General features: G+C 41.6%; 1 protein-coding gene across 1 annotated transcript in view; it reads left to right on the forward strand.

Moving 5' to 3' along the window:
- kcnn3 (potassium intermediate/small conductance calcium-activated channel, subfamily N, member 3) overlaps nt 1-16,984 on the forward strand; it is a gene marked incomplete at its 3' end in the record, with an annotated part of 83,422 nt that extends 66,438 nt beyond the window's left edge. The window contains exons 8-10 of the mRNA XM_080039145.1: nt 14,100-14,227; nt 15,508-15,577; nt 16,559-16,984. Coding sequence (XP_079895271.1) covers nt 14,100-14,227; nt 15,508-15,577; nt 16,559-16,984 — 624 coding nt within the window. The remainder of the gene's footprint in view (nt 1-14,099; nt 14,228-15,507; nt 15,578-16,558) is intronic.
- Between the last annotated feature and the right edge of the window lie 6,994 nt (nt 16,985-23,978).

Here is a 23,978-nt window from a genome sequence, read left to right on the forward strand (position 1 = left end):
TCCCAAAAGATAATAAGACATTGTACAAGAGGCATCATTGTGGAAAAGTTGGGTTGAGAGTTGGAGCTCATTGTTAAAGATGAAAACAATACAATACAATAGTGGAGACATACTAAAAGCTGGTCAGCAATTATAGGAAGCGTTTGATTGCTGTAATAGCAAATAAAGGCTGTTCTACTGATTATTGAGAAGCTTATGAATAATTTTGGACATGCCACTTTTTGTTCAATTTTTTTTTTCAAAGTTTTTTTCCACAATGATGCCTCTTTTACATCGTCTTATTATCTTTTGGGAGAAGCCTGTGTAATTTCCAATCAAGAAAAAGCTTGCTGGTTTCATTAAAGTTACTAAGTAAAAATGTGCCAGGGGTATGAATAACTTCGGTTTTCACTGTATATATACAGCTCCGTAAAAAAATTAAGAGACCACTCCGAATGTTCAGTTTCTCTTGTTTCACTCTTTAGGGGCATATGTTTGAGTAGAATGAACATTTTGATTTTATAATATAAACTACTGACAACATTTCTACCAAATCACAGTAAAAATATTGTCTTTTAGAACATTTTCAATAAGTAATGTAGAGATAATGATTTAAGAGAAACCCAGACTGGTCTCTTAATTTTTTCCACGGCTGTATATATTTAATATATACTTGCCTTTGTTTTAGAATATGTGATTCCATGTCTTTGATAGTATTACCGGAATGTAAAGTAATTGTTATATTGTTTTACTGTGCTCTTAGGTCAACTGCAGAGCTGGAGTCATTCAATAATCACATTCTGATGTACGCAAGCAAGCGCTTCAGCTTCTCCCCACCAGTGTATGCAGCTCAAGTTATGCTGGCTGGCCTTGACTACAACCACCATGTGCACAGACCAGCCAGGAGAAAGGCTGACGGCTCTATTCAGTACGTTTTAATATAAGTAATTCCCATGCATTTTGGTCAATGAACTTCCAAGTCAAGGCAAAATAATGCTGTAACAAACAAGTGAACCTACATCCATATTTATATACTTTTTTTTTGATATATAAAAAGAACATAATACAGGGTACAGCTGTAAGATAACCCTTTTATGTGGAAATTCACAATACTATACATTGTCAGGTAAAATGAATGCATCACTAAACTTACAATCCTTTTCTTATGCCAGGTATGGAAAAGTGTACAATAAAAAGTCCAGGAAGTGGAGCCTGTACACACTGAAGGAAGAGAAGGACTACCGCTACATCATAGACCTCCAGGGTGAAATTCTCCAGGAGAATTTGTCTGGGTTTGGGGGCTTCTGTTGGGTGTCCCTGCACCAACCAACCAGGAGCTATTGCAGACTCAACTAAGCAAAGGACTAGGTTAGTATGCTTACATTATTGTATGAGCATACATTTTTAACTTTGCTATGTAACACACTAAACACAGCATATGAAAATCCATTTAGCTCTGGTCTAAGGAATGCCAAAGTGTAAAGATTTGTGTCCGGGTTCCACCAAGCATTGTGAGGTATAATATTACAGATCCAGAAGTGCTGGTCAACCTATTATCTGAAGAACAACAATAATAATAATAATAATAATAATAATAATAATAATAATAATAATAATAATAATAATAATAATAATAATAATAATAATAATGGATTGGATTTTTATAGCGCTTCTCTATGCAATCAAAGTGTAAGGATAAACCACATGTCATGAAGGCTTTTCTCTGCAGCTCTTTGTAAAACCCCTAATACCGTTATTAATTGTGTGTGTCTTCTGATATTCTCTCCTAAGGACAGTCACTGCCACAAATATAAGTTGCCACAGCTGATGCAGCCGTGTGCAGAACCAGACCAGACCTGTCTGCGAAAACTGGACCCCTGGACAAAGTTTATGACCATGTTTATATTGAATTAAAAAAAAATTGTCACACAACATTGGTTGTAATTATTTTGTGCAACATTTACAGAGATGATAAATGTTATGTCTTGATATCTGTAATAATAACAAAAATTAAAAGTAATTTTAAATGTTTTATTCAAACATAATATAAAAACAAAAGGACTAAGTATCTTCAGTTCCTCCTGGGAATAAATAGAAATATAAAATTATGTACATTGAAATAAATAACTTATAAGTACAGATACAATTAAACTATTTGTTTATTGCAACCTGTTCTAGCCTTTCTGTCACAAACTTGGTGTACTGCTCCTCACCAAGGGTCTGAATCCTTCTCACAGTTTCAGCTACTTGGGGGTCCCTTGCGTCAATGACTAGTAGGTCTTGGCTCTATTCTAAGAATGGATTCCCCATCTCTTCAAGCACATTCACAAGTGCCTTAACTTCCTTCAAGAAGGCAGCTTGTACTCCGGGTGTATGATCATGGTGATGGTGTCCAGTGCCACGAGCACCATGTTGCTGCTTTACTGTTTGCTGCTCAAATTCTGATGTGATCCTGGCGATTTCTGGCCCGGCTACCATCCAGCGTCAGAGTGCTCCTGGATTGCCAGTCAGTCCAATAGCCCCACCAGAACCTTTCACATTTGCATTGTTCTGCTTGTGACACTGGTCAAGTGCCATGCCAGAGAATTGGTTGCAGGTTTTGTGCACTACAAAATTTCCAGACGTGAATTCTGCTAGGACATCAGGATGTTTTTTTGGCAAGAGTTATTATGTCACGGATGTGTACAGAAAGCCATCTAGAGTAGTGTGTGTGATCGAGGGAGAACATCCAGGGCATGATCTGCGTAAGGGACTCCACAAACAGCTGGAAGTTACCTTCTCGAAGTGATCTGATGTAACGCAGCATTAGAAACTCCAACGACAGGGTCTTAAGCCAGTAGTCAAAGTGAACAGTGGTCTTTGCTCGCTGTATGCACCACTCCTCAAAAGGCAGACTGATTGTCAGATTGTATTTAATAAATATCATCAGATGTGCATTATTTGGTGTAGGCTTGTTGTAAAAGTGTATAAAGGCTTGCAGCTGTGACCTGGTGTGCATGGCGGGTCTTGGTGCAATACCAGCCTGTACCAATGCATTTGTCCAGCCACTGTCTTCTAGCCAGTCTCCCAGCAACTTCAAAGTGGCCATCTCAATGTGTAGACAACCAAACATGATCACAAAGAGATCCTCTCTGTGAGTGGCTGGCCAGGTCCACTGAATTTCCTTAGCAAGTGCATACAGAGGTTGATCAGCAGCAAGGACAGGAATCTGACCAGGGTTCACATTCTGAACTGCCGCTCCTACAATGTCCATTGAGTGACGCACCATTGCCACTGAGTGTGCGTTATCAAGAAACAGAGGAAGTAGTGAGTTGATTGCTGCAGGTGGAATGACTGCTTGGTGTGTGTCAGCGTGATAAGCAGACCACGATATCATGCCATCCATGGTAGAGTTTTCAACAGCTGTTTTGACTTTGTTGAGCCATGCCTACTCATCTTCTTTGGCAGCTGCAGTAACCAGGAGGTCAGAAGGTCTCACAGGACCTTGTACAATAGGGGCATTGAAGTCTTTTGTCTTGAAGGCAGCTGGTGGCACAAATGTGTAGGCTGATGGCAGAGGTGTCACTGATTTTGTGGAAGAGCCACCCTGATGAATCACTAATACAACACGATCAGTTCCTCCATTTGTGTGTGATGGATGCTGCATTAGTGAGATTCCAGTGCCATGGAAAGAATCTTTGGCTGTTGTAGAACTTGGATTGTGATCAATGTTGTCCACTGCTGCTGTTGTGAAAAGTCCATTACGCAACTTGGGTGGGCACACTACATCTTCCAACTTAAAACGCTGGCATACACCATTTGCAATGTCTGATGAGACTTGCAACAGCCTGTCATAGGAAACACACAATCCCAGATTGAACAGTGTGTCAATGAGCCCTCTGCTTCTGGTGGTTGTATGGACCAGCTGAGTCTGATGCTTGATGTTTGCCCCAGCAAGTATCATGTTGACTAGAGCCAAAAGGGATGCTGGCACAGCCTCCTTCTGGCAGTTAGAGTGGAATGTCCCATCAAAGCAGAATTTTGAGTCAAAGATCTCTCTGCGCACAACCTGTGCTGCCCGCATTAGGTGCATTGCATCGCTGTCATGATGAGAGGCCATCAAGAGTGCTGGTCCAATGTCTTTCTCAAAACTAAGAAGTATGTCTCTTCCATGTGAATGTGCTCTCAGATCAGGAAGTGCAGAAAGCAGTCGGTTTTTCAGTCTGGTAGTGTGAATCCGTGCTTCTACAGTAAGACCAAGCTGCTTCAGCCTGGCCGTGTAATGCTCAGTTTACAGCTCAGCTCAACGTGGGCTTTCCTTGTGACCTCGATAACTCAAACTGTTTTAATGGGAATCATTTCAAATTTTCTGTGAACCTTCATGAAAGGTAAATGACCAACCACATTGATTTTGGTAACCCTAAGAGATTTACTGTAGTGCCACCACCTGGCAAAAGTTCGCATTTACGGACAAAATTTGGTAAATTCTTACCTTGACCTTGACCTAAATATGTTTCCTCAAACATTGGTGATCTCAGTGTCACCAAATGATTGGGCATGTCCACTTTAGTTGGAAATGACATCTTAAATGTTTTATTACATTGCATGGTTCCACAATTATGAGAGTTTAAACATTATACCCAGCGGAATGTCGGCCATCCTGGATTTGGCGTCTCACGGCCGTCACAGGCAAAATCTGACTTCCCTCCACATCTTAAAATACACCTTATGGCATGTATTAACTATGTTAGAAATGTCATGCTTTTCTCAAAAAGTGCACAATTGTTATGCTTATCCGCTGTACTAGTTGGGTATAAATCCTTTGGATCTGGGAAGCGGCCTCTTATTTTCCACACTCGGCAACTAGGTATGACCACAGCACTTGCGCTCCACATCTGTTGGCACTTCTCTGCAGCTGTGGCAGACGCACCAGGTGGGTTTATATGTCTTTTGAGGGCCCGATGGAGGAGGATCTGCTGATGCCAATGTTAGCCGGTCCAACATGAGGCTGGGGTCGCATGTCAAGCAGAGCTGGAGCAGATGATGCAACATTTGTAGATTTAGTCTTTGAATTCTTGCCTGTAAAGTAATACATGATTATTATTTGTATTTATTGAATACAGTTTTGTATTGTCCTCTAATTATTTTTTAACCTTTATTTTTCCAGGAATATACTCATTGAGATTCAAAATCTCTTTTTCAAGAGAGTCCTGGCCAAGAAGGCAGCATAAAAACATAAAAGTTTCACATTAAAAAACAAAATTTCACACTTAAAACAAGACACAAAACACAATAAAAAGTAAATAAAAATAAAATAAAAAGTCACAAAGCATCAATCTCATTGGCAGTAAGTCAGTGTTCAGTAACCGGGCATGTACAGTTTGCGGTTAAATAGTCCTTAATCCTGCTTTTGTAATTGTTCATGGTGATAAGGGATTCAAGTTTAAGGTGTTCCTGTAGCTTACACCATGATAAGGGGGCAAAAGATTTAAAGGCACTTTCACCAAACGCAGTGCGAGTCCGAGGAACGTTATACATAATCAAACTGCTAGACCGAGTGATACGAGCACTGTTTTTAGGAACCATTAGAGAACACAAATAAGGAGGCAGATCGTACAAAATTGCCTTATAAAGGAACATATACCAGTGTTCCATCCTACGGGTGTATAAGGAAGACGGACCAACTTTCTCATACAATTTACAATGGTGCGTTCGGAATCCAGAGTTTGAGACAAACCGTAATGCTGCATGGTACACAGAATCTAGCAATTTCAGAGATGATGAGTTTGCGTGCATATATAAAATATCACCGTAATCAATAACAGATAAAAAAATGGCTTGGACAATTTTCTTCCTGGCACAAAAAGAAAAACAACATTTATTTCTGTACAAGAAACCCAGTTTCATTCTTAGCTTTTTAGTAAGACACTCAATATGATGTTTGAAAGAGAGATTTTCTTCTAGAAAAAAGCCCAGGTATTTGTAAGTTGCGACTCTCTCGATCACTTTGTTGTTTAGAGTAACAATCTGGTTGTCATCCATATCAGATGTTTTCTTACTTCTTGTAAAGCAGATCATTTTGGTTTTGTCAATATTTTGTACAAGTCTTAATCCATGTAGGTTTTCCTGAACAACATTAAAAGCCGATTGGAGGTCCTTAGTTGCACTTGCTAAGGATGAAGCAGAGCTATACATAATGGTGTCATCTGCGTAAAAATGGAATTTTGTATTTGTAACATTGCAACACAAATTATTAATATAAACTGTAAATAAAATAGGACCCAAAATGGATCCTTGCGGGACACCATAGTGTATATTCTTACAGCTAGACGATAAACCATCAGCTTGGACACTTTGTGTTCTATCGCTCAGATAGTTCTCAAACCATTTAACTGATTTTGAGGAAAATCCTATGTTCACTAGCTTCTGTAATAAAACAGAGTGGTCGACTGTATCAAAAGCCTTTGATAAGTCTAAGAATAGTGCAGCACAGTGTTCTTTCTCGTCAATTGCTGTTATTATGTCATTTAGAACCTTCATTGTAGCAGTGACAGTACCATGTTTCTTTCTAAACCCGGATTGCAGATCATTTAGAATACCATTTTTCGATAGAAACTCCTTTAACTGATTACTAACAAGTCCTTCCAAAATCTTGCCAAGCACTGAGAGTTTGGATATAGGCCTATAATTGTTAGGGTTTGCTGGATCACCACCCTTCAGCAATGGAACAACATAGGCTGCCTTCCAAATTTTCGGAATTTGACCATTTTCTATAGTCAGGTTAAAAATGTGGGTTAATGGTTCAGCAATAATCTCAGCAGCAATCTGCAACAAATGTGGATCCAATCCATCAGGGCCAGCTGATTTTTTAGTGTTTATCTTTTTAAGGGCATCACGTACTTCAGTAATTGTAATGGGAGTAACATTAAAGTCAAAAGGGAGCTTTTGCTCTGAGTAGGAGGAGCTTTGTGCCGTTTTAAGTGGCATTTCCTTCTCAAACAGCTTACCTGAGGCGATAAAATGCTGATTTAGAATAGATAACATCTTTGTTTTGTCTGTAATGATTTCATTTTCCACCCGTATTTCCTTTGGTAACATATTGTCACTTGTGCTTGATGACATGGACTTAAAAACCTTCCAGAATTTAGAAGTATTTTTCATGTCAGACATTTCTTTAATATAGTAGTCTGATTTAGCTTTACGTATCAGGGACATACATTTATTCCTAAGATGCCGAAAATGAATCCAATCAGACTGACTTTTGGATTTTCTTGCAGTTGCCCAAGCTAGATTTCGCTCATGAATTTTATCAGAAAGGTGATCAGTGAACCATGGATTGACACGTCCTTTAACCTTGTATTTTCTAAGAGGAGCATGCTTATTTGTAATGTCTAAGAAAAGTGATTTGAAGTAAGACAAGGCCATATCAGGGTCGGGCATTAAAACAACTTTTGCCCAGTCACATAAATAAAGATCATGTAAAAAGGCTTGCTCACAAAAAGATTTAAAATTAATTTTGGTTATGATACGTGGTTTTACTTTTGGAAGCTTCATGTCTCTCACTGCAGCAATTACACAGTGGTCACTGATGTCATTTGCAAATACAGCAGTGGCTTTATATTTGAGAGGACAGTTTGTCAGAAACAGGTCAATAAGTGATGATTTTTCAGGGTGTTTAGGATTAGGCCTTGTCGCAGATTCTATCATTTGTGTCAAGTGTGCATCATCACAAAAACATTTAAAAGGATCAGAGACCGGAGACAACCAGTCCCAGTTCAGATCTCCTATGAAAACCAGTTCATTGTGTTTAACATTAGCCAAGGACTCTGATATTGAGGATAATGTATCTTTTAATGCAGACGGAGGTCTATAACATCCCACTATTGTCATAACACAACCTTTAGTAAATTCAACTTTCAACACAAGTAATTCATATTGTTTAGGAACTGACTTTGCTATAAGAACTGTTGTCTGAAATGTATTCTTTGTATAGATTGTAGTGGTGGGCCGTTATCGGCGTTAACGTGCTGCGTTAACGACAGACTCTTATTGGCGATAAAAAAAATATCGCCGTTAATCTCTTATTCCACCTCCTGTTCGGCTCAGGGGAGACAATAATAGCCGGGGGCCGTTGTTGACATTTGAGTAGCCTTTATTCTCTCACACACCCGCCGCTCTCTCTCTCCATCACTTGCCCACGACACAATCGGGTATTGGAACGCAGGGTGGGTGTGTGTGGCCACCGGTCGCCACGTGACTATAAGTTTCCAAGTTTTAAACACTTCTATCTCTTCAACATCAACGTCACCGTACCCGAATCCTAAATATCCCCATAGCAGACGCTATATTTCATCGGGGGGGGGAAACTTTGTTTTGCGCCACAGTTCGGCCGTAATGCTGCTGCACACACACACACACACACAGACACAGACACAGGCGCACACACACACGCTGCATGACAGAGACGAGGGGCGCTACCAAAAAGACGAGAGGAGCGGTTGGAGCAGTTGGAGCGTTTAGAGACACATGCGTGCACATTTATTCACATAAAATCGCAATCGCAGTCATTTGTGCAGTTATGTAAAATGTTTCATTAAGGAAAATTACAGAAAAAGTAACGCACAGTGACTTTGATGAGTAACTTTAATCTGATTACTGGTTTGGAGATAGTAACGCGTTAGATTACTTGTTACTGAAAAAAGAGGTCCGATGCCGGTAACGCGTTACTAAGTAACATCTTGTTGAACATTATTTATTTTCATCACCAATTATCATAGTAGAACAGCTTCCTCAAGCAGTTTGTGATGCATGTTGGAAACAGGAGATGAGCCCCTGGTCTGATGCGCCACCTGGCTTGAGAAACACGTTCTCAAAGACTTACTTTGAGTCATTATTTAGGGAGCACACACATGTTATGAATGAATTCAAATGAGCCATTTTAATCTAGATTAATCTAGATTAATTCCAAAATTAATCTAGATTAATCTAGATTAAAAAAATTAATCTATGCCCACCTCTAATAGATTGCCACTCCTCCACCTTTAGCGCGGCGATCTGCACGAAAGAGGTTATACCCATCCAACATTACATGACTGTCTGGAATAGATCTACTCAGCCATGTCTCTGATACAACCATAATGTCAGCATTTGTAGAATTTGCCCAAATTTTAACCATGTCCATTTTTGGCAATAGGCTTCTCACGTTCATATGGATAAAACCAATACCATTTCTATTTAAAAGGTCTGCAGGGGTCTGTAAACACATTGTGGTAGTGGCAGGCCCTGGATTAGGCTGCACATTCCCAGATAATAGTAACAGAAGTGTGATGACACACCTAAGTGTGTGTATGTCATTTTTTGTGTTTTTTGTAATATCAGATCTGTTCAAGAAAACAGGCCAAGAGTTTTCGGATGGGATGAAATAATAATTTAACAGGAGGAGGCTTAACAGATGCTTAAAGTTTGCTTGTTTAAGGATAGGGCATACACAGGATACCAAGCACCTCTGGGAGCCTGTCAGCTCCTGTGCACTGGTCACCTTTGATTTATCTAGCAAGTACACTGTATGCAAAGAAACACTCTCACAACTTTTCCCAATTATTTCATGTTCACACATAGGTATAAAGAACAAGGCCAGGAGGGCAAACATTTTACCTGACATGGTTTATATATGTCACAGTACTTGAGATGGGTTGCAGATTGTAGGCCTGGGGATTTTAGCAGTGCTGCTTTGGGGTCGTGAGATGATAGGAGGGCTGCTACCTGGAGCTTGGAGATATTAGCAGAGCTGTTGCGACCTGAGCCGGTAGCTGCAGGTAGCTGGAGGCTAGCAGGCCAGGCAGGTGGCTGGAGGCTGGAGGCTAGCAGGCCAGGCAGGTGGCTGGAGGCTGGAGGCTAGCAGGTCATGCAGGTAGTTGGATGCTAGCAGGTCATGCAGGTAGCTGGATGCTAGCAGGTGGCTGGAGGCTAGCAGGTCATGCAGGTAGCTGGATGCTAGCAGGTGGCTGGAGGCTGGAGGCTAGCAGGCCAGGCAGGTGGCTGGAGGCTGGAGGCTAGCAGGCCAGGCAGGTGGCTGGAGGCTGGAGGCTAGTAGGCCAGGCAGGTGGCTGGAGGCTGGAGGCTAGTAGGCCAGGCAGGTGGCTGGAGGCTAGTAGGCCAGGCAGGAGGCTGGAGGCTAGTAGGCCAGGCAGGTGGCTGGAGGCTAGTAGGCCAGGCAGGTGGCTGGAGGCTAGTAGGCCAGGCAGGTGGCTGGAGGCTAGTAGGCCAGGCAGGTGGCTGGAGGCTAGCAGGCCAGGCAGGTGGCTGGAGGCTGGAGGCTAGCAGGCCAGGCAGGTGGCTGGAGGCTGGAGGCTAGCAGGCCAGGCAGGTGGCTGGAGGCTAGCAGGCCAGGCAGGTGGCTTGAAGGTAGCTACTGCTGCTCCGGCATGGGCTACTCCTGCGTCTAGCTGGGCTGCTGGGGCCTGGGGAAGCTAGCAGAGCCTTGAGATGCTAGCAAAGCCTAGATGGATTGCCTTAGTTTTCACTTTTCAGTATCCACGTAGTCCGTATTTGATTCAAAATTGTTTCATTTAAAGTCCAGTGTGCTCAGTAGTACTTGATGCAGAAAATGTTTCGACAAATCAGACTTAGAAGCAACAAAAAAACTGAGACAGACAGAGAGACAAACACACATGCAACCTAGGCTGCTGCCATCTTGGAATGAAGAGGTTGACACATCTAATAGGTAGGCTATTGTGTGTTCATGGTACATGGCATCTCAGTATACAAAGTTGCTGGTAAGGTTTATGTCTCAGATAGTCAGCTCATATGCAATCCTTAGAGTTTTGCAAAAAACTCACCTTGTGAGCTCTGACAAGCCAAACAATGAATGATAAATAAAGTGTCACGTAGCCTACTACACAAAACATGTGGGTAAACTGTGATAGAAATAACATGTATTGCTGATTTATTTTTATTTGTATTACATTTCTGATACCAGTCCATCTATGCATATGTGCTAGCTTGACTGCTGTGAGTACTGCTACTAACAGTAGGCCTTATCATGTTTGTTATTTAGCATTGCAATATTAGGTGTGTTCTTACCGGTGAATGAAACATTGTAGTTCGTCGAGAAATGTAGCCTCCAGTTAGCTAGCCGCTCTCTGCTCAGTGAGGCGGCGCAGCGGCCAGGTTGCTAAACAGCAGAGCTGCGCTCGTGCACGGCTGTGTGTGTTTCTTTATATGTCCATGCTGTGTACAGAGGGTTGGGGGGAGGAAGTCCTGGGGGGTGGGGGAGTGGTTAAACGGAACTCCGAGGAGAAGCTAATTTCAAATCATGCTAGCTCTCTCACATTGTACAGTATAGCTTTAATGTTCTGTGGCCCTTAATTTATTTATTGTATAAGCTTTTGTCTTGTGTTTGTGTATATTCACGGATTTGTGACTGTATTTGTGTCACCGTATTTGTGTGTCCGTTTGTGTGAGTGTGTATGTGCAAAACATGTCTCTTCCCTCTTTGTCACCGTGCCTGTGGAGGGAACGTCAGAGTAGGTAATGCCACATGTCGCCATAGCACATAGATTAGGTTGGTGGTTGTTACCAAGGTAATTGGTCTGTTTGTTTGTGTTTTCGTCTCTCCTACGAAGCACCAATGTATCTCTAGCTCCACAGCACATCATTTCTAATTACATACATTACTTAGGTCATTAATGCTCTCCGGGGCTGGGAGTCAGACTCCTCTGTTTGTCTTGCCCAATTTCTAAATGTTTTGTGTCTGATACCAGAAGCTAGATATTTGAATGCACTCTTATTATTAATAGTGTTATTGGTAATGTAGTTTCTGTCATGACATTTCTTAATAATTTATATTTGTACTGATTGATTTATATTCCAAAATATGTCATCAACCACCCAACATGCTGAGTGGTGGGAACCCCTTGTCTTCACAGATTTCTCATATACCTGCCATAAGGTGTCCCGTGTAGGGGAGCAGCCAGAACAGATCTTCGACCCAAACCGACCATATGGCCCCAACATGGCTGCCCAAACACAAGCCATATGGTTTAGGAGCGGCTGCTGCTGTCGTCGTTTGATTTCTTGTGGAGTGTTCTTAGCACTTCATTTTGAGTCTTTTTTATTTTGTCTTTATGGAGTTGCCTCAGTTTCTACATTAACCCTTAGGAGGACGGAGGAAGAAATATATATGGGGGGGGGTAGTAGTTAACTGTAAAATACAGATAGATTGGTATAAGCGTTCCCTGCTATTTGCATGTGGAGTGGTTCCCAGGAAAGGAATTAAGGGTGAAGAAGATTTAACATTGTCTAATTAAATTACCCGAAGCTGTGCAACAGGCTCCCTCTGGAAGTTAGTGAGAAACTACGCCAGCGAGCCGGCCAGACGGACACGAGATTACATCATTCATCATATTTCACTCCTGCAGTGATTAATCAGCTGATAAATAGGATCTGACATATCAATTTACCAATGCGCCTGTTGGGTATTCGATGCGCTCTTTGTTAATCTGACTCAGGATTAAAACTAGAGAAATTTTAGTCAAACATAATCAACATAATCCAGACAAATTAACTTTTTACTGAGTGTCACTGAAGTTAAGTTTAAAATGATTTCACAACATTGTTTCAAATCCAACGCAACCTTCAAGATATCCGCGATGATGTTGACATTAGTGCTGTAAACCCACACTACTTTATTTGAATGATTCCTCCTTAGAATCTTTACAGCTCTGTCAGTGTCTGTCCTTGCTACATGGGACTTCTGTAATCCTATTACCACACATCAGGGGATGAGGCTCAAGAGGGAGAAACTTGGGATACCTCATACTCAAGCAGTAGATTTACATTCAAAACCCATTTGTCATGGTGTATGACCTTGTTTCTTTTTGGTTGTTTTACTTATGAAATGTTACTGTATAAAAATGGTAGGAATAATTACATGTGTTATTCCAACTTTCATTCAGATGGATTGGTGACATGGCATGTTAGCTGAATGACTCGATCTCTCGTATATATTATCTACATATGTTAGATTTGCTCTTTTAGATCTGACTTCCTCTATGTCATTGAAAACACATCTGCAAGGCCCGGGGCCCCCTACTCTCTTCATCTGTCGCCAATGGTGCATATTTGTCTCCTTGTGTATATGTAGGCGTGTATTCGTGAACGCAGTCCTTGACAGCGGCGGTGGATAGGTGCTGATTAGCAAAGCTGCTAAGGTCTTTTGTGCTCCTCAGACTGGGGTATAATTGTTCTTTGTTCAGTGCTCAGCGTCCCTTTGAAGTCTCTCATTCAATATGTCCTTGCCGATTCCCTTCGCCCTTCTCCCTTCTCTATGGCATCCACCCGCGCTTATGGGGGCCATTAAGAGTCAGACCCCTGTGTTGTAATTACATAGTAACCTATAGATATTTACAGTACAAGAAACATACAAAAGCAGATATGGATATAAATTGATGTAAAGGAATCAGGAGTCTTGTCCACAGAAAAATTTATCTGAAGCCTACACTGGCATTTTTGAATGATTGTTTGATTAAATTACAGCAATCCCACATTCAAATGATTACAACCAAAAACAACTGAAGCCTACACCCGACAACTAAAGAGTGAACAAATATTATAGGCTCTTTCTCTAATGTGTCTCTTCTGCAGGGATGAGGAGCGTCTTTGACAGCTAGTTCAAGCGCAGCGACACAGGCCTTTATTGTTGCTTGTTTGCTGTCATAATGAAATTGAAGATCACTGGTTTTAACTGCGTACTGTTGTGTTGTATTAGTTCCAGCACAGCGAGATAATGTGGCCCATTTGAGTTTTGTCTAGGATATAATGTGGCATATAGAACAAGAGAAGAGAGAACTGTGTGTGAGGGAAGGACTACTGATGGTTCTCATTGCCAAATCTCCCCAAGGAGAGAGCTGTTTATGAGAAGCATTGGCAGGCAAGCCTGTGTGTGTAAAGAGAGACAGAGAGAATGAGGGCAGCCTCCAAGATGAGAACGATGTTTTTTTTGTCTGTTTTTGTTTTCGCAGGGAGACAATGGAGAATGGAGAGAATATAGAGCTTGATAAACCTGTTGCCGGCTTCAGTTGCCAAGGGCTACCTGTTGCTAACAATGTGTGCATAATGTGCGTTCATTGTCTGGGTTGCAGATAAAGAATGCGGCGGCCAACGTTTTGAGGGAAACCTGGCTCATCTACAAGCACACCAAGCTGATGAAGAAGATCGACCATTCCAGGGTCCGCAAACACCAGCGAAAGTTCCTCCAGGCTATACATCAGTGAGGACCCCTCTTACACGCACGCATGCACACACACACACACACAAACACACACACACACACATGCATACAAACATACATACACACACAGAATTGTGCACACAGCAGCACCACAGCTCATGAAGCCTTTGAAATCAGCTGTACTTCCTATCCACCCACAGGTTGAACTGCCTGATAATCAGATAAAGTACATGAATCCCCTACACACACACACACACACACACACACACACACACACACACACACACACACACAGAGGCACACAAAATGTATCATCATCTAACAAACAGCAGGTTCAATCCAGGCAATACAGTTACAGGATTAGATATTCAGACACTTGGATCCTCATATCTGTACTGCGGAGTGCTGTCGAAGATAGTCAGCAGTGCATAAATGCTTATTGTTATTCATTTCTACCATACTATTATATTTGAATAGCCACAAGGGCGATTCCCTTGTTGAGGTTGTTTTTACTCTAATATTTCTGTATAGCATCACAATAAGGTGTCCCTTTAATGTAGCTTGGCCATTTGATCTTCAACAGTTTGTTCTGGACTAGAGGAGATTAAACAAATGCCCTCAAAAGCCAGCGTGAAGGAACCATAGACTATTTTTAATTGTGACAAAGAAAGGCTTATCCTTAAGTATGTGGACTCTGGATGAGAGGCTGACTGACTCAATTCAACCCTGTTAGTGTGACAGTGAGACATGTTCATAGGGAGATCCAGTCTCATGGAGTCAGGCCGCACTTCAGTATAATGGAGGACGCCACAGGGTTTGTTTTATGAAAACATAGATTTAACCTTTCGCTCACTAATTATTGTATTGTGTTTTGAGAGTCAGTCAGGTCCTATTTTTAATTGGACTGAAGGAAGATGAAATATTTTATTTGTAGGCCTATATAATTAAATTCCCCTTAGTTTATTTCCCCGTAGGACTTATTCCCTTAACGTTTTAAAATATATAACCGACACTGTACACTGATTCTAGAGTGTTTCTTAACAGTCAATGTTAAATAAATGTATACATTCACCTGCATTACTAAAGTATTGTGTTTCAGAGCCTGCTGTGTGCTGGTCTTTGTTAGTGCATTCACATTCAGAGACACACTGCAGGCAGAAATGAAGCTGAACTAGGCAAGGTGACCGCTCTGCAGTGTTGTCATCCGGACCCGGAGGGATTAGCTCTCTGGACCGACCACTGTGTATACAGGCGTTCTTTTTTAGTGTGTGTGTGCTTGTGTATTTTATGTGTGTGTGTGTGTGTGTATCTGTTTGCAGATTACGCAGTGTGAAAATGGAACAGAGGAAACTCAGCGATCAGGCCAACACACTAGTTGACCTCTCTAAGGTGAGACACACACGCACTGTTGACACACATACATCTGTGCCCTTCGTTCATATAGGACATGCACTTAACTGACACATGACCATCGCACCGGTTAGTAACTCACACCTTACTTGCCTTTGCCCCTCAAAACTATACCTCAACCTTCCTCCGATTCAGCGCTGATCTGCCCGCTTCTGTGGCTTTGTGTCTCCTAGCAACCGGAACAAGTGTTAAAACGGGGATGCCTGAGTGAGAGAGTGAGGAGGAAATGAGAGGAGGGAATGGAGTGCTCGTGTTTTTGTGTTACTGTGAAGGTGTGTGAACTGTGTGAATGTGAGCGTACGATTGCATATATGTGTGGGTCTACGATTGTGAAAAAGAGAGAGACAGAGGAGAGGGGGTGAGAGAGATTTGAATAAGAGGGAGAAAAAAGATTGTGTGCGTGCGTGCGTGCGTGCGTGCGTGCATGCGTGCGTGTGTGTGTGTTTCTGTCTTTCCGATGCTAAATAGTTTGCAATCATGCCATCTCAATAACTCCATCTCAATTGGCCACTTGTGCGTTTACCATGGTTACAGAGGCCAGCTCATGCAACACAGGGACACTCTGTCGCCTTCCTTTCATTCTCTCTCTCTCTCTCTCTCTCTCTCTCTCTCTCTCTCTTATTCTCTTTTTCTTCACAATATCATAACGCCCACATAGAGACTTCCCTCCAGCCTCCTCTTCATTCCAGCTTCTTCTCACTCTTGGATATTATTTTCCCTTTCGCTCAGTGTCTTACTCACTCCTCCCTATAGCCTCCCTAAAGCTAGCCCATTTTGACTTCACTCTTACCCCCTTTCACTGTCAGTTCCTATTCAAACCAATATCATTTTCTATAAACAAGCTTCAATGAAGCAGCCCTCATAATACTCCTGTTTACGTACTTCGTAACCCTGTCTCCCCTTCTTCAAAGTACTCTGTGTGTGTCATCTTCCTCCTTTCTTCTCTCCCGGTCTCTGTAGATGCAGAGCGTCATGTACGAGCTCATGTCGGAGCTCAACGACCGCAGCGAGGACTTGGAGCGCCAGATGCTGTCCCTGGAGCAGCGGGTGGAGCAGCTCACCACCGGCTTCAACACCCTGCCCGCCCACCTCGCCGCCACGCTCAGCGCCCAGCACGCCGCTCTGGTGCACCTGCTGCGAGAGAGGGATAACAGAGGAAGCTACGGAGGAGGAGGAGGTGCGGTGGTGCCACTGTCCTCAGCTGCGTCTCTAACCGCCGCTCCAGCCACAGTCTCGCCCGTCCAGGTGGCCTCTCCGGTGACACCCCCATCGTCCCAGGTCCCTACTCTGGCCTTGGAGTCCCCTCTGTCACCACCCACACCACTGAGCCCAGAGGGGAGCCTGGAGGCTAGTCCCAACCTCAACACCTGCACTTCTGGCTGCTGAAGGGGGAGGGGGGCAGCTCTCAGGAGACCGGGAGAAGGAGGACATATATGGGAAGAGAAAACAGGGAAAGAGCAGAGCTGAGGGGAGGGGGGGGGGCGTCTTGCAAGTCCTCTCACTTCAAACTAAAGGAGAGGAGAAAGAAGGGAGGAGGAGGAAAGAAATGTGAGGTGATCCTGTGAAACTAATGCCCCATGAGGGAGGGATGAAGACGGGACTATGAGGAGAAATAATAGCATTAAGACGGAGGGCCAGTTTGAGTGATGAGACATGTGAGGGACTTTTGGGTGCTTTTCCTTGATGGAGGGAAGGAGAAGAAAAATGGATACTCTTACAGGTGTGGAGGCGGATGGAGGACGTCAAGAGGGTGAGAAATGGAGGAAGAGCAGATGAGGAGGGGAAAAAACAGGAATAATTACATGAACTCAGAGCTCCTAAATGGAATTCACTCCAATAACTGAAAAGGCCTTTTGTTCTCTCTCTATCTATCTCTCTTTTTCTCTCTCTTTCCTTCCCCCTCTCCCAATCTCCCTCTGTCCCCTCATCAGGAATTAATGACCATGACTTTTTATCCTTATGATGTATTTTCTATCTGAATGCTAATTGTGTGTTAACGAGCATCCCTTTAACAGAAGGTTCGATCAATACGGCCATTATAAAAGTTTTAAAAAAAACTAGTGGCATGCACCTCACACACACACACACACATACACACTTTATACCAACACCATCCACACAATACAAGTTAAAACAGCACAAACCTAAATAATCAATCTTATCTACACAAAGCAGGCCCTATTTACACTTACACAAAGGAATAAATGCAGGAACCCACACGATAATATTAAAGCCTATACTGCCAAGCCCTCAATGCACTGTCAATCTTCACAGATCACTGCCAAGCTATGTCAAAAACTGTATAATATGTTCATCCAAATGTCTCATCTGATGTGGGTATGTGAGCTAGTGCAATAGTTTAGATTTAAGATGCATAGTTGTGACACTTGAACAACTTGGTTGGGAGAATGGTAGCCATTTACTGAAATACACAAATGGATCAGATGAAATAAGGTGTAACAATGAGGGATATGAGACATCACAAAGTCTGTTTGTGAAACCAGTGTTTAAGTGCACATGTAGGTTTGCTGTACTAAAATTAGACTTTGTTGTTTCATTTCTGTGAAAGTTTCTTAAAGGTGAAGTAAGCGTTTTTTTATGTTAATATAAGTGTTAAATCGCTCTTTATTCATACAGTGATCACTTTCATAATGTGCGCGTTTCATAAAGCCTATTTCTCAGTCAGCTGCTCTGCATGTAACTAATAAATAATGTGGCTAATAAACTTTTCGGGGGATCCCGAAATTAATATCCAATCACAAGAGAGAACGCTACAAACCGACACCCGTCTCACTCATGGTCTCACTGCCGGTGCACGCCAGAGCGACAGATGGGTGAATGTTTATGCGCCTACAATGGCGGAGCAGGTAAAAATCCTTCCCAATGTCTGTTTTGATGGTTCTTATCATGTTTTTATCACACTTATGGATCTGAGATGATGCTAGATAACTCGCTGCTTGAAGACCGCAGTGCATTAATGTGGTGACGTAGGGACGAGCGAGGAGACTGCTAACTGCAGTAACTGAGAGGAAGTTAGCTAAAGAACCATTCCGCTTACAGCACCTTTAAGAAAAAACCCTCAGAAAAAATGCAATTTATAGTTGTATCAAGTGCATAAATACTGACATGGTTGTTGGAAGAAATGGATAGATTACAACATAAACATTTATTAAACTGGCATTTTAATCTGGTTGATTGATTTTGAAGATTATATCACGCCTGTTCACGAAACACTGACTCTGAAAGACAAAGCTTTTGCACAAACGTAATGCTTTACAGTTGAGTGAGTGTTCTCATATTTTTATATTAAACTGTGTGAAGACTACCTACCCAGAGGTTTTAAGTCAAAACATTATCTTTCAATAATAAATTATCTGATTTTTCTTTTTACAATAGATGTGGCAGATGTCAGCTGGATCAGACTGGCTGGGATGCTGTAGTATTGTTTTTCTTTTTAATATCTTAAAAAAAATCTGTTTTCTTTGAATTATAAGAAAATTGAAGATTTTCTCATTAGGAATTTAATTTGACTTCGAAAAATCCATCAATTATTGACTGTGTAATTGTACGTTAACGAGAATTTGTATTTGTTATATATTTTCACAATCTCTACAACCCTTTATGAAAGGGAAGATCCATTACTCACTGACATTCTTTTTCTAGCTTCCCAGAAAAAAAACACTGTTACCATGAATGTATTTTTATGTGTAAAGGAATACACTCAAACTCTTGCTTGCTCGGTCACTTAAACTGCCATGCAAACACAGAAGCAGACTCCCACACGCACATGCGCGCACACACACACACACACACACACACACACACACACAACGATATTCTACACACACCTCGTCAACCAAAGTGCTCTCTCTTAAATGGACTTCAATAAGAGGCAGGGAACGCTGCTGTCACTGGGAACAAAGGATAGCAGGAGGCGTTGCAGATATCTCGATAATAATTCTGAAGGAATAACTGTGAAAATCTGAACATGGACTTGTTACAATGCTGTACATGGACTGCTCTTCACTGCTTTAAAACAGATCAAGGTGGACTACGGATTAACACAAGGGAACACAAATAAACCTTACAAAGGATAAATGGCCATGAAGGAACAGCTGTTAGTGAAATAAATAAATAAAACATAGAAAGAGAAGCTAAAGTGTATCTGAGAGGAATTGTAATGGTGTGATGACAGAAGAGACAGGTCTGCCCGTGCATTGTAGACAATATCGAAAACTGTCTCCTAGCGACACGCTGTGGCCGGAAAACTGAATTACATAGGCTTGGAATATTGTATAGTATGCTGTTAACGAAATCTAGCTTTGTATTGCTTAGTCTTTTTTTTTACCACTTTGATTAAACAGTCATAGCTGATATCTATCATACTAAACTATAGTATTCTTCTCATTCGTCATGACAATTATGATCTCTGTATGAACAATATGTTAAATCATTATGAGCAAGGAAAGTGCCGTTTGGGGTTGAAATTTGTAATTTTATTTTATCAGAGAGAATTAATAAAGTATATATCTCTAACATTATAGCTTCCAATATTTTATTAGTCCATGTTTTGTTTCGTCTGTTTTACTCTTTCTTTTTTCATAGCAAGGTGGCCTCTTGTGAGATGCTTTAGAAATAAAAACTCCTTATTTAACTCATTTACGTGGTAGGCATTTTTTAGGCCTATCATTAATCCAGTGTGTTGACAACAATTAAAACAATAACCATGTGCGCTCCCTGCCCCAACATACAGTAACAACCTAATTGCCACAGGCTATTAAACTTACTTTGTCAGTCGATCATGTGCCTGCCAAGTGAGTCAGTGCAACAACAGTAAATTCAAATTACAATAATTCAGTTGAACTGTGATGACACCGTTCTGGCGCAGAGAATTATGGGTGGAATCAGCTATTCTGGTTTACGGTTGTTGTCAAAATCACTTATTTGTCAAAATCATTGAATATCTACTCAGAATCCGCTGCCTGTCAGTACTGTGTGTGCACTGAAATAAATGGTGTTAATAAACAGCCTAGGCCCAGTTCACAGAGCCCAAGGCCATGCATTGACACTGGCTTTATTTCAGTGCACACACAGTATGGACTGACAGGTAATGGATCTTGAAGAGCTATACATTGATTTTGACAGCAATCATTCTCTAGAATTACTCACTCCATCAATCACCTATATAAAAATCTAAACTATTATTGTTAGATTAAATGATGTTGGAATACAAAGTGATTACTAGTCTGAAGCCTGCATTTATCCTCAAGGTAGTGAAGACATCACATTTGCTGTTCAGAACATTCTGATAAAGGGTGGCAATCTAATTTTTTTATTTGTACTATCTCAGGGCTTGTGTGTGGAGTGTCAAAATGTAACAAACTAAAATTAAAATGTCTACATGAGTTAAATTCAATGAAGAATTACCTTCCCCATATGCAAGCTACTCATGTGTAAGTAAATGTACCTGAGCATGAAGGCAGTTAAAGCATTCACGCAAGATTTCCCTTACAGAGAAAATTGTATGAGTATTTGATACAACAGACGTATAAACCCAGGCAGTTGTGTGTCTTGCCTAGGGTGAAAATAAATCAGAGTAACGGGTGGGAAATCCAGGCAGCCTGAGGCAGTGCTCTGCCCAGGGCACAACACATAGCCAGATGTGATGAGCTTGTTATCTGTGTTATTTACGAGTGAGCTCCGTTGCTCCCTGGGTTTCCATTATCTCTCTCAGGCTTTGTGCATTTTCATGATTGTGTTCTATAATTCTGAGGCTAAGGTAATGTCCACACTGTACTCTGCTTCTCTTTTTCTATAATTACCTGCCTCTTTGAAACCCATTTAGTCTTTCAGGATTGCTGTATGAGCAGGGGCGAGCAAAGTACCCCGAGAAAATGGAAAAATGTGATCCATTCTCCCTTGCATTCAGCCAAGGATAACTGAATGAAGAACAAGATTTTTTATAAGTGAAGAATATTTCATAAAAGCAGGAAATTGCTCAAATGGAACACTGGGAAGAACTTGTTTTATAAAAATTTAAATAACAAGCATTAGTAGAATTACAAAGCCCATATTTTTGCAGGTTTCAAGCCATTTATTACAATCCACATCACTTAACATTATAGCCGACCATTTTGAAAGGTAATATATAAGTGTTAAATGTTTTAGATGGGTAGTTGTGACTTTGCAGGTATGTAGGGTGAGATATCTACTTAACATAAGGTTTGTGTGGTCAATCCCAGGATTTTTTCCACATGTTGTGTAGGACACTTAACCCCAATTCCATCACCATGGGGAAAAAACACAAATCACTTTGAATAGGACAATCAGGTATTGTGTGAACTACTGTACATGCAATGAAACTATTTTTTCCTTATTGGTCTTTTTTTTCTCTTCTTCCCTCTGACTGCCCAGATGTGACCTTTTGGTTAGAGGTTACCAGGTAACCGTAGACAACACCTCCCAGACAAAGATAATGATGTTATCAGTAAACCATGACACAGCCACTCAGTCTAGAAGAGATGTGCCACACTGACTGGTTCACACGCCGGTTTCCCTCTAAATGCTAACCCATTATTGCACATGATTTTTTTTTTGCCAACTTGTTTGTGCCCCAAAGGACATTTTGACAATGTAATTCGTATGGCAAGACAAATCATACATGCATGCACTCACACAAAGTACAGCAACAGAGTATATTTTCATCTTTTATTTATATCTCTAGGACGCCTAGTTGAATTCCAAAAAATCCATGTGCCCTGCTGCTCTGTCTGCACGGTGGAATGTACCAGCCTCATTATCCATAACCCCACGCACCTATATCGCAGAGATTGGCTCCTGTGATTTTGGGCATGTGTGAGCGCATGTAGCTTTTTCAGTGGAAGAGGAGGCAGACAGATGGATGCAGGAGGTCTGAGGCCATTATCACCCAACCACTAACTGGTCCACTATCATGTGTGGTACACACCTGTCAAGTAATGGCAGTAAAAACCCCTCCTGATGACTTCAGCCACCATCCACCAGCACATGGAGATCTATGAATGAGACCTCATTCCTAGTCCTGGTGTTTCCCTGGTAACAAGAGGGACATATCTACCATCACATAATGTGTGTGTGTGTGTGTGTGTGTGTGTGTGTGTGTGTGTGTGTGTGTGTGTGTGTGTGTGTGTGTGTGTGTGTGTGTGTGTGTGTGTGTGTGTGTGTGTGTGTGTGTGTGTGTGTGTGTGTGTGTGTGTGTGTGTGTGTGTGTGTGTGTGTGTGTGTGTGTGTGTCTGTCTGTCTGTGTCTGTGTGTCTGTGTGTATATTCAATTTCGAGAGATGCCATTTGTTTTCTGCTCATGTGTGTTTATGCGTGTGCTGAGCAGGTATAGCTAGGGGAGCTGCATTGTGAGCTGGTCAGAAAGTGAAAGTGATGTTGCTGTGGTGATGAAAGAATAAATAATAGCAGTAAAGAGTCTATAATTCCTGCAGACACACATAGCCCTCCACACACACACACACACACACAATGTAAAACAAAATACAAACAAAAGAAAAACATTCAGACACATCCTGTGCAATGCTGACAGCTGCCCTGTCTACCTGTCTACATCTGTTTGTGGCCCTGTCAGTTCCCATCTTTCAACCAGATGCCCTTTGCCAGTCACCTGATCCTGCACCCGCACACCTGCCCCTCACTCCCTCATTTAGTCCCAGAGTAAAACACCAACCACATCCCCACTCTCATATGCTGCCTTTGTATTACAGCAATTCCTATATGTTCAGTAAATTTAGTGTTTAGAGCAACTTGTGCTGGTGTCTTCTTGTTATCTGCATTCTGGCTTTGCTATGAGATTGATTTGCCTCATTGGATTGCCTTCATGTTTCCAAAGTGTTAGCCGTAGTTTTGATGCTTTTGACTTTGACCCTTAATGTCCTCTTTCCTGTTCTTACATACATAGCATATACTAGTGGGGAAAATTTGTGCTGCACAATCATTAACAGTAAATACAGTATTACCTTGATATTATAAGCTATGTGTATGTATGAATCAGTTTTTTGTTCATATCCGATTCTGGATAAACTTTTACAGTGAAGGCTTATAAAAATGAGAGGAATTCAATGTCCAAAGTTGATATTACTACTAAAACTTATTGTTTTTGTTGCTGACTCAGTGTTTGCCTAGCACCTTCACATCATAACAGCACTTTTCTGTGCCTCAGCACTAAAGCATCTTCCATTAATGATGTGTGTGTACTGACAGGCGGGCATGCGTGTGTGGCTGGCCTTGAGTTCTGCCTGGCTTAGTCCAAGTCCACAACAAGTTAAAGAGTTGTGGAAGCAAATCATCATCCCTCTTCTCTACTCGTCACCACCAACCACTCCTTTCATAGACACCTA

This window comes from Ammodytes marinus (genome assembly GCF_949987685.1).
Source record: "Ammodytes marinus genome assembly, chromosome: 13".
Classification (NCBI taxonomy): domain Eukaryota; kingdom Metazoa; phylum Chordata; class Actinopteri; order Uranoscopiformes; family Ammodytidae; genus Ammodytes; species Ammodytes marinus.